At 32.0% G+C, this 17488-nt stretch overlaps 2 protein-coding genes across 2 annotated transcripts; both read left to right on the top strand.

Annotated features, from left to right (window-relative positions):
• Positions 1 to 276: 276 nt before the first annotated feature.
• On the top strand, positions 277 to 3406 carry LOC148271685 (uncharacterized). The gene is made up of 2 exons (XM_088241053.1): positions 277 to 835; positions 1445 to 3406. The coding sequence occupies exons 1-2, from the start codon at positions 298 to 300 to the stop codon at positions 2437 to 2439; spliced, it is 1533 nt and encodes a 510-aa protein (XP_088097179.1). The 5' UTR covers positions 277 to 297; the 3' UTR covers positions 2440 to 3406.
• A 2536-nt stretch (positions 3407 to 5942) lies between these two features.
• On the top strand, positions 5943 to 16206 carry LOC148271684 (uncharacterized). Its single transcript, XM_088241055.1, has 3 exons — positions 5943 to 6675; positions 7458 to 7555; positions 15268 to 16206. Exons 1-3 carry the CDS (start codon positions 6234 to 6236, stop codon positions 16162 to 16164), a joined length of 1437 nt encoding a protein of 478 aa, XP_088097181.1. The 5' UTR covers positions 5943 to 6233; the 3' UTR covers positions 16165 to 16206.
• The last annotated feature ends 1282 nt before the right edge of the window (positions 16207 to 17488 follow it).

The following is a 17488-nucleotide window of genomic DNA, read 5'->3' as shown; positions in this document are numbered from 1 at the left end:
TGATGAATATGTAAGTAAAGAGATTTGTATGCTATCAAATTATGTCTTTTTCTATAAAGTAGGTACACGTCCATTCATCCAGGTATCTATATTTATAGGTCGTGAACAATTTGTAACTATTTTAGTAATATGGACACTTGATACTTCGAGTTATGTTAAGTTAATTAAAATAAGTCATATTCGATATACTATGTATGTCTTAATCTACGTGTGCGCGTTTCCTTAATGCAATGCTTATGCAGAACAAGTAAATTACTCTAAAATGTATATTTAATCAACAGATATCTTGAAGACCAAATGGAAGGTTATTTTGTAAGGGTCAAGGAAGAGCCTGGAACTAGCAATATAGAAGGAGATATTCTACACTCTGGGGAAGAAGCGCAGTGTAAATATACAAATGAGAAACTAGGTGTTGTTGCTGTGAAGGCTGAACCGGGGACTTGCGATATAGGAGATATTTTTCATTCCGGGCAAGAGTCACCATGTCCTAATAAAGAGGAGAAGTCAAGTGTCGCTACTGTTAAAACTGAACTCGAAACAGTTGCTGAAGTAGACAATATTTATCCTTTTATCAAATCAGAGTTTAGCAATGTTTCTAATGATATTCTGACTAGTGGAGATCCCGTTGTAAAGAATGAGATTGACTACCCAGAAATACCTTTCATTAAGAAAGATTTATATACCTGGGATGAAAAAATAAGCGAGGAACCAAAAGTTGAACCAGGAACCAGTTCTGAACAAAACAGTGAACGCAGCGAAAAGGTTGCCTGTACTGAAATAAGTATCGCTCATCCTGATATTAAACAGAACTGTTTAAAATCTAAACATATATCCAGTGAGTAGTTTTATTTTTAAGACTTCTTATATAAAATTTAATTCTGTGACATCGCCTTTTTTTACTGAATGAGAGCCTGATATTTACCTTTTCTCTGATATTTTGATTATGTTCATATTGATTTTGCTATTTTTTCACGAAATTCTCAGATTTTTTAGAATCAATAATTCTTCACACATATATCACGGTATTGTTAAATATTATTTAGTATGTAAAATTTTGTTATTAATTTAACGTTGACTTTACCTTTGTGTCTAATTTTTTTCAAACTAATATTTAAAGGTTTGTTTTCTAATATAGTTTTTAAATTTTGTTGTTTTGATATAATAAGCATTATGTTATTCTTATCTTCTGTTTAATTTTCTAAAACAAGTTGGTCAGTAAATAAACATAAAAGAAATATTCATGCACTAAATTTATGATTTTCCATGTTGAATCATTTTAATTGTTTAGTAAATAAACATGTTAAAAACAGTTCTTAAACTTATGGTGTCCAAGTATTTTCCAATGCACCTAAATAGTGTATTTAAAATTATTGCTTTTTTCACACCAAGTTTATTACTATGCTTATTTTATACTCAGTTTATACATTATAACGTTTAATTTCAGACGCGAAAAAGGACGCAGAAAAAAAATGCTCAGAAGTCAACACAAAGGTCATTTCTAACTCTCCGAAAAAAGAATACTCGTGTAAAGAGTGCGAATATACATGTGCACATAGAGGATCTTTAAAATATCACCTGTTTAAACACACGGGTGAGAAACCGTTCTCATGCACTATGTGTGATTACTCGTGTACTCTTCAAGGATCGTTAAAGAAACACATGTTCATTCATACCGGGGAGAAACTCATTTCTTGTTCACAATGCATGTACACTTGTTCTACAAATGCATCTTTAAAATCACATATGTTTACTCATACTGGTGAAAAGCGGTTCTCATGTACAGAATGTGAATACACGTGTTCACAAAGAAGCAGTTTAAAAACGCACATGTTTACGCATTCGGGCAACAAACCATTTTCATGTTCAAAATGTAATTATACGTCTTCATTGAGAGGCGATTTGAAAAGACATTCTTCAATCCATAGTGGTGAAAAACCTTTCTCTTGTTCAGAGTGTAGCCGTTCATTTTCTAGAAAAAGCGATCTAGAGAAACACATTTCAACTCATACTGGTGAAAGACCATTTTCATGTTCAGAGTGTCCATATACGTGTTCTACACGGTGGAGTTTAAAAATACATTTATATTGTCATACTGGTGAGAAACCATTCAAATGTTCACAGTGTACGTTCAAATGTTCACAGAAAGAAAACTTAAAACGACACCTCTTTTCTCACGCCGATAAGAAACCGTTTGCATGCCCCGAATGTTCTTACACAAGCGCACATAAAGGTTCTATAAAGACCCATATGTTTATTCATTCGGGTGAGAAACCGTTTTCTTGCACGGAGTGTAAATACGCATGCTATAAAAAAGTAGATTTAAAAAGACACTTCCGAACTCATTCTAAAGAGAAACCGTTTTCATGCACTAAGTGTAATTTCTCTTGTTCACAAAAAATAAATTTAAAAAAGCATTTTCTAACTCATACTGGTAATTAGCCACTACTCAAAGTGGAAACATATGAGAAGTAAGATTCTCTAATATTCATTCTAATAAGAAAATGGCGGCCTCCGTGGTGTAGTGGTCAAGACGCTTGACTCACAGACGGAAGGTTCCGGGTTCGATTCCCGGTGAGAACACAAAAATTAAATGTGATTTTTCTCAAGCCTAGGTGTTCTGTGATGTAATTCACCACTGTAATTGGGCCTCCTGGCCTGTTGTGGTGCAAAAATAAAATTTAAAAATTTTTTAAAAAAAAAAACCATTTAGATACCCCCCCCCCCACCATGCAATGGCTCATTTTTAACGAGAGTTCCGCACCCAATGGTTCATAGGCCACTACATTTGTTAACCAAATGCAGTTTATTTTGATCATCTGTTACATGAAGGTAAAGTGATCAGTCTCACACTTCAGGTGCCAATCCAGGATCAATGAAATATTGCAGTTTGAACATCCTTTAAAATCAATGATTTACATCCAACCTATCAGGAGTCGAACCCAGAACCTCACCAATGGTAGGTGAACGTGCCAACCACTACACAACAAGGCAAACTGCTCTCCGCCCAATTTTTTTTGTTGATATTTTTACCTGAGAGCTTCCATCGAGTCGAAAATACTCGTCCAGAATTCTAGTAAGGAAATTACTCGCACAGAACTATACCTACTCTTTATAAGCCTAAACATAGAAATATAAAATAGTCGTTTATATAAAGATTCATGTATCTACTCACAATAAAATATGTTAAAGGAAATTTATTTTTTAAAAAACTCTAGGAATAATTTAATAATTCTACACTTCGGTTATACTTAATCATAATAAATACACAATTCAATAATCTCCATAAGATATCTACCTACACTTCTAGTTATGGCTTCTAAAATTGAATTGATTCATTATTTAATCATTAAAAGTGTGTAGAATTTTATACAATAATACAATGTCATTCTACTATCCATAATGAAAACTGTTTTATTTATTTAATCTCCTTCCTTCTAATGGTACATAATATATTATTTATTTATTTATTTCAAATGACATTTGTATATATTAACTAACATATTTAGCTCTTTAGGCTGTGCCCGTGTTAATTATATCACATAACATAATAATACGTAGGCTTTTCGTAATAACTACGAATCTTCTCGATTTTTACTATGTTTATTTCAACCCCGAAAGTTGTTTTATTACTAAAATATGTAGATAAACAGTGTGATATATTTTAAAAGCAAGATTTATAATAATTTATTCAGTCCGTTTAAATTTACTAGTTATTTAAATCATCATCATCATAAGCCCGACAGCCGTGGGTGGGCCTTGGCTGAATCTGGGAGTTTCTGCCACTCTTGCAGGTCTGCTGCCCTTCCTCTCCAGTTTCTCACTTCCAATGTTGTCATATCTGCACTGATGCAGTCCATCCATCGCATTTTGGGCCGGCCTGGTCTTCGTCTTTGTGGCACAGAGTAAGGCGTTTCATGGTGTTTTCGTCGTCCATTCTTATTATATGGCCAGCCCACAAGCGCTGCGCCTTAATGGAGATTACATCGGACGCTCCATAGATTTCATAACATACCCCCTATTGTAGCGACGACGCCAATTGTTGTTTCTCTCACGGAGCCGTAGACAACTCTGAGGATTCTTCATTCGAAAGCTGCAATGGTTCTCTCAATATTATTTGTCATAACCCAAGTTTCGGGGGGATGTGTCAGGATTGTTTTGATCGGGGTTTTGTACAATACTATTATCTTAGTATTTTTTGTTTTTAAATTACTTTATTTTTTTATTTTTTTTAAATACCAAGATGTAAAGCAATAACATAATTCCAGGCAAATACGTTAAAACGATAAAAACACAAAAAAAATTATGTAACTTATTCTGAACCCTAAATTTGACGCAAATCAACATTACATTATTTCACTTGCTTATTGTATTATTGTTACCAATCGTTCATCTCACTGGAATGAATTTTTTTTTTCACGTGGCCGGGACAAAACTCTAAACAGACCCTGATCAATTTGCAAAACTAGGATAATCATGGTCAAACAGGGACGTACGAAAAACACTAATTTACTTCAACATCATTCCTTCCAATGTAACAATAATAATTAAAAAGTTTGTGCAACGCGCCCGGCTTGACGAGTTCTATAAAAATAATGCTTCATTTTTCAGAGAAAAATAAATAGTTAGAGCTAAAAAAAAATATATGAATAAAATGAATCCTTAGGAACACGGAATGTGTTTCATATTATGAAATTTTCTATTTTCATCTTGTTTTTGAACTATTTTTATTTTGTATAAAATTTAGTTATGCTGAAGTAAACACGTGTACAGAAAAAATATATTTGTATATCTTTAATAATTCTTTTTTTTTGCACCACAACAGGCCAGGCAGCCCAATTACAGTGGTGAATTACATTACAGAACACCCAGGCTTGAGAAAAATCACATTTTAATTTTTGTGTTCTCACCGGAAATCGAACCCGGAACCTTTCGGGCGTGAGTCAAGCGTCTTGACCACTACACCACGGAGGCCGTCAATTCATGCGGTAGAGGGTTAAAAAGTATATTAAAAGGGCATTTAGAGGGCTTATGACTGGTCATTAGCTGGTTTAAGTCGTCACTTTACGCTCAGTATAACATTAACCATTCTTGACCATATAATATTAACATGAACAAAACAGAAAAAAAAGACGTTTTTCATATAACGAATTTTCAGTAATTCACAGCTCTAAGTATTAAAAAATAAATTTTACAACTTTTTTTATTTCTGTCAAATTCAACAGTATTTAGTTTATGTACTACTCAAAAAATGTAAATACGATTATATATATTTATAAAAATGTCGACTTTTTTCCAGAAATTACGAAGTGACATCGTCAAAATTTTGTAAGATGTCACAATTTAGTTAATTTGTCGTGCTCTTCCAGTGAAAAAGTCAATATAATATGTTTAAAGTTCTATAAGTAAGGTGTTATATAACATTATGTTTAAAATTCTATAAGTAAGGTGTTATATAACATTTTGACTTTTTTATCATTATGAAACAGGTATATAACTTTTGGCAGTAGGCCTACGATATTATGCTCAATTCAAATTAAAAGTGTCATGTTCTTGATTTTTTACACCACATTGTACACAGAAATAATTACAATGGTTAGAGAAAATAGAGAAAATTCATTCAATATTTATTTTTTGTTCTTACCGAGGATCAAACTTGGAACCTTCCGTGCACAAATCTAATGTCTTACACCACGGAGGCCGCTTGTTCTTTAAAAGTAACTTTTTAAGTAAAAAAGCATTTTTTTCTAATATTATGTAATAAAAGAGTCATCAAACACATATACTCTAAGCATCAAACCCATTTTTTTTTCTAAATAAAAATAATATTTTTCAGTATTTGGCATTTTAAGAAACCAAGTAGGTTCTGCTATTTTTAGTAAATTTATTGTCTTTGAATGGTTTTCTCTAAAATCTGTGATTATATTTCATCTATGGGAAAGCAAACTTCAAAATGGCCGCCTTTAGTGATGTGTCATTTGTATTCGTGTGAAAAATTATGTTTTTAAAGTAAAGGTGGATGTTTAATTCATATAAAACAACATCATATCGCTATGTCTGCTTACAAAACAATATTCTTTATGTAGTTTTAATTTCGACCTTATTGTGTAGAGAACATTTCTTGGTGCAGGTGCGTTTGTCAGACTTAAAAACGCCTACGTTTATTTATTTATTTTGCAGTAAGTAAACTTAGAGTCTAAAAGAAGTCTTAATGTGTATGAATACAATAAATAATTATGGAATTTGCTTCTGTGATCGTAAAGACTGAACCGTTGACTGAAAATGTAGAAGAAGATATTCTCCATGCTGGAAAAGGATATGATGAGCTAGGTTTTACCGTCAAAGTCGAGCCCGGGACTGACATTGACAAAACGAATGTTTTCACTGCTGATCCACTCCAAATCAAACCAGAATCTGGTGAATTTATTATAAATGTACCACAATATGATAGCAGTTCATATTCCGCTACAAATAATGTTTACCCCGAGGTTCATGTTATTAAGGTTGAACCTTACGATTATACCTGGGATAAAAGACCTGGCTCTACTGAACCGGGGACCAGTGCTGAACTACAAGACACTGAAACAGATGATAAGACTCCCGACACAGAAATAAGTATTTCTTATGCTAATATTAAACAAGAATGTTTGAAATCGTCCAACACGAAAAGTGATTCCAGTGAGTATAAATATTTTCAACTTAACATAATATATAGTCAAACATTTTAGAGAAGATAATATAATCCTTGGAGGTTAAATCCAGTCTTTTTTTACTAAAATTTTGACAAACTCGAAATTTTGTTGAAAGTTATTTTCTTTTTTATAATTTTACTATTACATCCTAACTTATCGTATTTGAAAATGACAAAAACATTAGAATTATGGCGAATACCGCTATTTTCGTAATGTTATATATCAATTACTAAAGAATCTCAAGAGCGCTCGTAAACAGTAATATTATGAAACATTGAATTTTATTTCATAAAAACTATTTTTGGCATTATATTATGCTTTCAACTAATTAAAACGTTTTTCAATATGTTTATAAATTTTATTTGCTCGACTCTTGTCGGTTTTACGAACTTTAAACAAATTTCGTAATGAAAAAATTCAAATTAAATTATGATTTTTTAGCATAATCAATGATTATGTTCGATTCTTATCAAGGAAAACTGAATATTAAAAAAAAAAGTATTTTTGATAAATAACATTTCACAATTTCCCTCAACTGTCATCTGACATGTAAGACTGATAAACGTACATTATTAAGTAAGAGTATATTTTGTTTCCCTATACAATGCCCCGAGCATCAATTAGAAACATACAATTGTTGGAGAAATGACGATAATACAATATAAATTTTGACCATTCTTTTGTCTTTTGGTCAAAAATACTTAATTTTACTTATAATTGTTTTAGCTTACTGTTACAGTGTATTATACAATTGATTTTTCATTTCAGATTTAAAGGAAAGTAAAAAGAAATCTATGAATACGACAAAAAGTAAAAACATATCTTCCAAAACACTGTCCAAGCAAAACGAAATCCCTTCTAAAACCGTACCAAAAATATACTCTTGTCCAGACTGTAGCTACAGTTCCCCGCGAAATAGTCATTTGAAAAGACATTCTTTAGTTCATTCTCCTGTGAAACCCTACTCTTGTTCTGAGTGTAAATTTACATGTTCTCAAAAAAATGACTTAAAACGCCATTCGTACACTCACAGTGGTGAAAAGCCGTTTTCGTGTTTAGAGTGTACGTACGCATGCTCATACAAAGGAGATTTAAAAAAACACATGTTAAATCACACGGGTAATAAACCATTGTCATGTACAGTATGTGATTATACGTGTATTCGAAAAGAAACTTTAAAATATCACTTATTCACTCACACTGGTGAAAAGCCTTTTTCCTGTTCAGAGTGCGATTATTCATGTACTAGAAAATACTTGCTAAAACTTCATTCGTTTAATCACACTGGCGATAAGCCATTTTCTTGCTCTCAGTGTAAATATACGTGTTCCATCAAAAGTGATTTAACGAAACATTTGTTAATTCATGATAATGTGAAACCTTACTCATGTTTAGAGTGCAATTTTTCTTACACACGTGTAGAAACTCTAAAAACACACATGTTGAAGCACACTGGTGAAAAACCGTTTTCGTGTCCGCACTGTAGTTTCACGTGTTCGTACAAGGGGAATTTGAAAAAACATATCTTGAATCACTCCGGTGAAAAACCTTTTCACATGTGTTCAGGGTGTGATTACAAAAGTCTTTACAAAGGAAACTTGAAAAAACATATTATGATGAATCATGAAAACTAGAAACATAATGCATATTTCGAACATGACAGCCTTTTGTCTAGTAAATGTAGTTTACGATTCGATTCCCTACAAATCAACAATGATATATTCCAATATCACAAAAACTCTGGGGTTTTTTCATCTTAAGTCCAATCCAAATCCAGTTTTGAACTTTTCTACTAAATCTTTCTTTTTTAATACGTCAATTTCTTCTATTATTGGTGTATAAAGGCGCTTTGGGTGAATATAAATATTTTTAAAAATCCGTTATGTTATTTCCAAAAGAATATTTTCAGCCATTCAATCGAAAATTGGCGAATTTTTATTTTGGAGTAAAAATTCTCCTTGCTTTTTTTATTCTCCTAATGGTACATAGGTCACTGCGTTGCTAGAGCTAAAGAAAATATTTATGTCAATGTCATTTTTTATGTAAATACATAAATAACGTGTAAGATTTTTTCGACGAATATATTTTTAATGTAGACGTTGAACCAGCTCTATTTTTATAATATTATTTAAATATTATGTTTTTAACTTAATAAAATAATTGTCAAATTTACCCGAGTTTTCATTTATTAAAATATTTGTATACGAACAAGAAATATTCTAATTTTATCTTTTTAAATTCATTCCAATTTAAAACGTCTAAAAACCTTTTTCAGAGCCTGCGAGATAAAAGCCATTGAAAGTAATGGTGTAAATTTTAATATTGTTACAGCGAAAGATAATAAAATTGATTGAAAATGCTCATCGTCATCCTTTTATTTGCAACTGATGATGTATAAGTTCATAAATTACAGGGTATCACTTTTGTAAAACAATATTTTGTTTTTTAATTTAGGTTTAATAAATTTACAATTTAATTTGGCATATTTTTTTATTAACAAAAATATTAAATCAATAATATTGATAAAAATATAAATAACATTATTAGGTTTTATTGTATTGTTGTTTTCGAACAATAAGCGCTATTGCCTAATTAGGCATTTTCACGACTAGTAAATCGTTGACAATATTTTAATTTGTTAAAATTCTCACATTTATAATAGGTATTTTTTTGAATCGTATTTCTACTAGTGCATCCTTGTTGGAAAGAAGAGCTTCGTTTTTGTGCCGGTAGGTAAGCGTAGTTTGACACTTAAAATAAATTATTATTCTGTATTTGGATTCGAATTATTTCAAGTAGGTAAATTAAAAAAATTAAAGGATAATTAAAAATATTATTTTTTGCAAAATAATGTCATAATTTTATTTTATGAATAGTCAACCTTGTACGCATTTGTAATTAGAAATAAGAAATAAAACCAAAACAGGACTGCTGAACATTATTGAAAGAGTTGCAACGTTAAAATGGCGCTGGCCATTCATGTTGCTCGCGGCTCAGACGATAAATAGTACCTACTGTGACTACTGTGCTGGAGCTTTTGGACAACTTCTAAAAACTCGGACGACCCCAACTGCTGGAGAAATAATATTGTAGAGTATTCGGGAACAGCGTGGATACAAATAGCCTAAGACCATTTGGCATGGAGAAGAATGGAAAATACCTACTTTTCGAAGTGTACAGCTACAGGCTGAAGAAGAACCTTGTATAATTAGGTACAAATAATTCGTAAACTATAGAGTTTTATCAATAAATATCTACAAAAAACATCAGCATTAAAAAAAAAACAATATAGTAATACATGTTGATACTCTGCTATTTTGCGGGTGATGAAAAATTACCATCAGCTTTAAAGCTTTGAACATTTTATACGGAGGAATTGTATATCGACACATAAAAAGTTCAATCGTGACAGCTACCTGTGAAGCACAGGATCACGGGTCATTATTCTTAAGAACTTCGCTCGCTAACTCTGCATACCTAACCGCAGCTTTATGTGTAACGGTAAATCAATAACAAAAGAAGTTAACCCGGTACTTGGCCAACGGAGCTAATCTCGCTACCTGAAAGCTGACCGCCGGCCCTAACCACTAACCATCCGTGTTGACAAAAGCGAAGGGATAATCTCGTCAATCTCGGTAATAGAAACCGACGTACGTCACAAGTCCAAGGGCCGGTGATAAGTTGTATTTAGTACTACTAGCACCATCTAACGATAACTATTGTAAATAATTATCATTTTGTGGGAGAAAGGTAGGACTCCTAGATAAATTTATAAAAAACAGATAGAGCTTCGCCGGCTATCTCACAGCGCTAATTTAAAAAATGTTAAAGTATAAATAAATTATCCAAATTAGTTAATTTTATTTCTTTTAATTATGTTTTAACTGACTTTAACACAACATTCATCTTCAGAAATATATAATAATCGTACATGCTCATAATTTACTTCATCCATCCATATACACCCTCCGTATCATAAATTATAATTTATGGTGAGTTGACCTGACCTTATTTTTCCCAATTCATTGTTTGTAATTATAAGAACTCTTAATTGAGTATTTAGGTTTATCATTATCATAGTTAACATTCCCAATGTCTAAATATTATCAATAAAAATGTATGTAAACTTATTCAAATGTATGTAAAGATATTTTAGTGTAAATAAAACCTGTTGTCCTTGTTAGTATAGTAATGTTGTAATTCTTGTAAGTTCGGTATAATAAATATAGTTTTTTAAAATAAAGGAAAAAGGAAGAAGAAGATTCAGCGCCCTTGAGGTGAGTTTCACAAAAATGGCGCTATATAAATTATCCAAACATTATTATTGTGAAGAATACTTAATATTAAGTGGGTATTTTATTCCCCAAATCAAATTATATAAATTCTATATTTTAATCTGGCAAAGGAAAAGGGTAGCCTGGAGCTTGCGACCAATAGGGAGAGAGATACAACCCCCCACCACAATGCACCCATCAAAATAGTATATAAGCAATATAAGATAGTTATTTAGTCTCTTGCATCCCTTGCAATTACGCTGTCCCCACTGAGACGTGGAGGCTCTCTCACTGAGACGTGGGAACTCTGGACCTTGTCACCAACAGAGACGTGGAGGGTATATTCCTCCCCCTGAGGAACTAACTGCCAGCCATCTACAACTGAAGCAGCCTTCAAGCACCCGATTCCACCAGCCAGCCTGCCACCTTCAGGGTCAACATCACCCAGAAACCAACACCACATCACCAAGGGATCAAGATCAACCGACTCCAGCATTAGCATCCATAACCCCCACTTAAGTAACAGAATTATTTCCTCCCTTCCTTTAGTAGTCATAGTTTTAATTAAAATTCAGTTAGCATTATTTTAATTTTAAAACACTGTATTTGTTGTTTTTTGTTTTATAACCTGCTATGTTTTATGCCTTCAACCATTTTAACTAATATACTTAAATTCATAACTATATTCCTGTTTTTGCTTCTCTCTACCACCTTACCACTTTTAAAAATCAAGTTTGCTCACCAATTAAATACAGTTTCTAATAGATTTTAATTATATTCAGTTATTACACCTCTCGGGAGAAGAAAGGTTGTAATAATTTAACCATAAAAATACGTGATCATCATTTGTATTTCATTCTGAATGCCAGTCCAGTGACTATAAAATATTCCAGGGTCAAAACTTGTTATTTTGTGTCCATATTTCATAATAATATGCGGCTTTGATCGACTGTCGATCCGATATCCAGATATTTACATAATAATAAAACTAACCGGTAAGCAGCAAAATAATAATATGTGATACGGTACATATTATCTTTATTGTCTCTGACTAGACATATTGTCTCTTTCGTATGAAAGTGTCTGTGGTCTTTAAACTCGTGAAATCCGTGTAATATGATGTAGGTATCTCTTTTTATGATCTAATCAAAAATATTCTTTATACTTAAAAAGTCATAATGGCCGCAGGAAAGTGTCCATCAATAAGCGTTATTAAAAAATAATAATTTGTTTATTTTAGGTAAAACTTATTAATTTATAAATTAAATATTCCCGAGCAGATGAAAAGTTTGGTAAGTTAATATATGCTTTGTCAGCAACGTCAAATTATTCATTTAGGTACCTCAACTGTCAAATTCTTATTCGTAGGTAGTACTTTTTTATTTATATCTGTCAGTAAATTTAATGGCCATTTGTGATTAATAAAACAAATGAGAATTCTTTTTGCTAAACAGGAAGCAATTGTGCTTTAAAAATCACCTGCTAAGGTAATCATATGATTTAATGTTTCAATTTAAGTTAATAATTATTCATCCCGCGCTGTTTCGGCGTCGTTTTTATTATATTTTCTATAACATTTCCTGGCCTTTCCGGGTACAGACTTTGTTCCAAGCTTGGTAAGGAATGTACTACATACTGCAATTTAAGTTAATTAACTAAAGTTCGCATGAATTATTAACTGATTTGTCTTTTTTATTTGTATAATGAGGAAATTCAGTGGTTCTTTGAGGTTTTTTTTATTATTGTTTATTATTAGAATATCTAACCATGCCAAAAATATAAAAAAATATTTTTGTGTATCGTATTATCATCGCTGTAATTTTTTTAACGTTTTGTTTTTTTAAAATTACTCCGCCCGTGACATCACAAGTTGTCGTAAGTAAGTTGTGCTGCCATTTAAAAGTGGGACCCCTTAGCTGTCAAAATACACTAAACGTTGGAAAAATGGCTACCCGGAAACCGGAAATCTATTACAACACATAACAACGCAATAATTATTGATTGGTTGGTTCACAAAAACCAAAGTTCAAAGTAGTTCATTTTTTCGATAATTTTTGGGACTTTACCGTTCAATTAAATTCTTTAATTTTAATTTTTACCGCGTATAAGAAAATATTTTGTATGTTCAATTTCCCGTTGCACTGAGCTTGCTGATTCTGTACCTAAGTTATCATATTTTTTTATTTTAATGTCTTAACAGAAGTGGATGTTCTTGTTCTTATGGGATGCCGGTTAATGTAATTGCTTTACATTAATGTGTACCCATAGAATTAAGAATAGTCCAGAAACCGCATACGCACATCAAACAGAAGGCGACTAAACTACTCATAAATGAGTAGGTTTACGTTTTGACCCATTAGTTTCTTTGTAGACGTCGCTCAGTACGCAACTCCTGATTTGAATTCAACGATGTCGTGTTGTGTCCTTTTTAAGTGTAGAAATACTGCTAGAGTCTTAAAGAAACAGGATAGGATTACATTTCATGTGTAATTAACAAATGGATGTGTCAGTAGCAAATAAATTACTTGAAAAATGAATTATTTTTCCATCTGTCAGATTGTCGAATAAACAAAATGGAAATTTCGTTAGTGTTGCCAAGGTAGTAAATTTGTTTACCCTACTTTGCTAATCTAATGAGAGAACTAATGAAAATTGGACCTCGGATTAAACAACTCTGTGGTGGACAGTTGACCGTCATTATCTTCAAAACATCAAATATTATTGAACATGATATAAAAATATCCGTTTTATGTCAAATAAAATTTGTTTTATTAAAGTTCATTAATTCAATTACTCTTATTAAATTACCCTTTACTTATCTTCTTTCTTGTGTCAATCAATATTTCCGCGTGCACAATAAAATTTTAGAGAAATTAGCAGATTGCTTTTTTTTTATCTTACATTTGTGTTATGATTACATCACGAATGCGCGCGGTGAAAGTGGGGCCATAGTGGAGGGAATTTTTGACACAGTCCGATGTATTCAAATATGATTCTACGCTCCTTCTGGACTATTCTTAATTTTATGTGTGTACCATTCGTTATTCTGACTCTTTAACATCCTGGTTTCATGAAATTTCTTGAAGGTTTATTTGAATAATTCTCTGCTTAAAAAGAAAAATGATTTATTATCTCAGATGGAGTTTACTTTAATGAGGTGCACAGTTCAATTAGATATTCTCCATACTGGAGAGCTGGCATTTCGTTCAAATACAAATGAAGGGCCAACTGGAATTGTCACAGTCAAATCTGAACCCGGCGCTATCGATGAAGAAGATATTCTCCCGATTCTCCGCATTGAGGAAACGGAAAACGGTCCTGACAGAAGCGAAGAGTCAGCAATTGCTACCACTAGAACTAAACCCAGGACCAGGGCTGATAGGTATAGAATAACTAGCGATATAAACATTTATACAGAACTGGATATTGATCATCCTGACATTAAAAAGGAATGCTTGGAACTTTCATTCAGAGCAGAATGTGCCTTAAGTAAGTAAAAGTAATAATTCATCTATCACCATTTCCTTTCTCTCGCGTATTGTAGATTTTTACATAAAACCGATAGACGAAAATAAATATTTCTGAAGTGTATCTAAATTCAGCCTTTTTAATAAATGATCAGTTCTGCTACATTGTCATCTATGACGTTTTCACATTATCATATCCACGCTTAATTGTGCAAAGGGTACACCAATTACATCGTGTTTTAATCATCCATTGCAAGAATATGACATGATCAATCTTACGCTCCATGTTTTAAACAAATATTTCATAGTTAGTATTTTGATCCACGACATTACTGAATTAAAATATTGTTTAATGTGGTTTTTACTGCACTACAAAAACGATTCCTTCTACTGGTATCTGAAGCGTAAGACTGATCATTATGCCTTCGATTCACAGCAATTTCTGTACGTTTATAGTTCGTATGCAGTGTATGCTGAGTGTATTGTGATAGTTAAAGATCTTAATATATTGAGTTTCTCTACTGACATTTCTTGATGGAAGTGCATTGAATTATAGTCAATAAAATACGGTTTTAAGTTTTATTCTACTTTTGTTTTTTAAATTGCACTAGCAACTGTACGGTATTTTCATTATTATAACATCTGACTTATTTAATTAATGTTCTCTACTGACATTTCTTGATGGAAGTGCATTGAATTATAGTCAATAAAATACTGTTTTAAGTTTTATTCTACTTTTGTTTTTTAAATTGCACTAACAACTGTACGGTATTTTCATTATTATAACATCTGACTTATTTAATTAATGTTATTGTTTCCAGAAACGAAGAAACCTAGAAAAAACGACGCGTTATTAAAAAAAAACTGCTCAGAAATAAAAGTGCTAAAACGAAAAAATTTCAATGCTTGGTATGTAAATCTAAATTTGATTGGAAAGGAAATTTAAAAACACACATGCTTACTCATTCTGATGTTAAGACGTTCACATGCTCAGAATGTCCCTATAAATCTTCACTAAGACACCATCTGGAACGTCACATGCTTAGGCATACTGGCGAAAAACCCTTCTCATGTTCACAATGTTCGTATAGATGTTCACTGAAATACTCGTTAAAATCACACTGGCTCAATAAACATTCTGATGAGAAACCAATTTCGTGTTTAGAGTGCAAATATAAATGTACTAGACAGGCCCTCTTGGAAGAACACATAACGATTCATACTGGAGAGAAATCCTATTCTTGTTCGCTTTGTAGTTTTAAATGTTCCCGTAAGGGGTATTTAAAAAGACACATGATATCTCACAGCTCAGAAAAACCTTTCGTATGCCTAGTATGTTTTTACAGCACTGCGCGAAAGGCAGATTTAAAATTGCATTCCCTTGCTCACTCTGGCTTGAAACCTAATTCATGTTCAGAGTGCAAATATGCGAGTGCGGTCAAAAGAGATTTAAAAAGACACATGCTCGTTCATACGGGCGAAAAACCATTCAAGTGCTCAGTATGTAATTTCAAGTGCTCGCGACAAGGAAATTTGAAGTACCACATGGGAACTCATGTTGTTCAAAAGCCGTTAAAATGCCTAGATTGTGATTACAGCTGTATGCGCAAAGCAGACTTAAAAAGACATGCAATACAACATATCGGATTGAAACCATTCGAATGCGCTAAGTGTCATAAGAAATATTTTTCGAGAAGGGGTCTCAATTTTCACATTTCTGTTCACCATAATTAGATATTATTTTGTTGCCTTTACGAATAAATATTGTTTATGTTATTTTTCTCGTATTTATTTCAAAATGAGAATGTTCAGTGGTTTTTTATACGTTTTTTCGATTTTTAATGGACTATCAAACCAAACGAAAAAAATATTTTCATGTACCTACTTACCGCATTATCACCGCTATTATTTTTCTAAAGTTTTACGATTTTGAAAATGCCTACCGGAACTTCGAAATTACATCGCCCGTGACGTCAAGAGTTCTGGTCGGTGAGTAATCGAAACACACTTCTGAACTGTGAAACATAACTAACAAAAAAATGATTGTTGGTTTTTTTAAACCAACAATCATATTTATAGAACAACAACAAATAATAAGACCAATTATGGGTTTTATATAGGAACAAAAATAAAAACAAAACGTACAGTTCGCTAAGGGTGAAAGGAAGTGGGGTGGGGAAATAGGGAAGTAAGAAAAGAAGAAGAAATAGTAAGTAAATATGAAACAATGAAAAAAAAAAAATATATACATATATAAATGTACCCATACAACATACATACACACACATATCCATATACAGGTTGTTCTTTAAACCCTGTTACACCCGAAACCACGATGATCAGTATGACCAAGAAGACATATTGGCACATTGACATAATTTTTTAGAATGAATAAAATTTATAAAAATAAAACATTAAATAAAACAAATGGTGGCTTACTTCTGCAGGGGAGAAGCGAGGAGAGGGGAGTCTGAAACACCGTCAACCACATGGCCACGCTCCCCTCGTTTCTCCCCTGCAGAAGTAAATAACCATTTTTAAAAAAATATTATTTATATTTTTCTAAATGTTATTAAATATTTCTAAATAACCACTTACCGACTTTTCTATGTCTACCGGTTTCAAGACGTACCCGTCTCTTCGTCAGGACACCAATTTAACCAACATGCAAAACCCTTTTAAATATAAAATTAAAGAAAAAATCAGTCAAACAATTTTTATATCCTGTCAACAGTTATTTATAATACTACTAATAATGATAATAAATGGAGGAGAATTCTTTATGTAAATACTGTATCTACAAATGTATCCAATTTTTTTACTAAATAATATCAATCTTGCTTTTTAAACAAATAGCAATATTGGTAAAGTATTGCTTATAAGAAAGATAAAAATAGTTTATTAAATAATTCAGGTGTTTACCAATTAAAATGCAATTCTTGTCCTTCAGTTTACGTTGGAAGAACATCAAGAAATTTTGATATTCGTGTTAAAGAACATATTTTATTTTATTTTATTTGGGAAATCAACAGTTCTACATACATATTTTAGTAAACAA

The sequence above is a fragment of the Micrasema longulum genome, unplaced genomic scaffold (genome assembly GCF_059751315.1).
Source record: "Micrasema longulum isolate JH-2025_06_02 unplaced genomic scaffold, ASM5975131v1 h1tg002727l, whole genome shotgun sequence".
Classification (NCBI taxonomy): domain Eukaryota; kingdom Metazoa; phylum Arthropoda; class Insecta; order Trichoptera; family Brachycentridae; genus Micrasema; species Micrasema longulum.
The sequence above is the reverse complement of the archived record's forward strand: the minus strand, read 5'-3'. Positions and strand labels throughout refer to the sequence as shown.

Bases quoted from the DNA above. Each gene is read 5' to 3' on its own strand.
- LOC148271684 (XM_088241055.1), top strand. From the start codon at position 6,234: ATGGAATTTGCTTCTGTGATCGTAAAGACTGAACCGTTGACTGAAAAT. The intron at 6,676-7,457 runs GTGAGTATAAAT...TTTTCATTTCAG, and splicing joins CAACACGAAAAGTGATTCCA to ATTTAAAGGAAAGTAAAAAG. The intron at 7,556-15,267 runs GTACCAAAAATA...GAAGAAACCTAG, and splicing joins ACGAAATCCCTTCTAAAACC to AAAAAACGACGCGTTATTAA.
- LOC148271685 (XM_088241053.1), top strand. From the start codon at position 298: ATGGAAGGTTATTTTGTAAGGGTCAAGGAAGAGCCTGGAACTAGCAAT. The intron at 836-1,444 runs GTGAGTAGTTTT...GTTTAATTTCAG, and splicing joins AAAATCTAAACATATATCCA to ACGCGAAAAAGGACGCAGAA.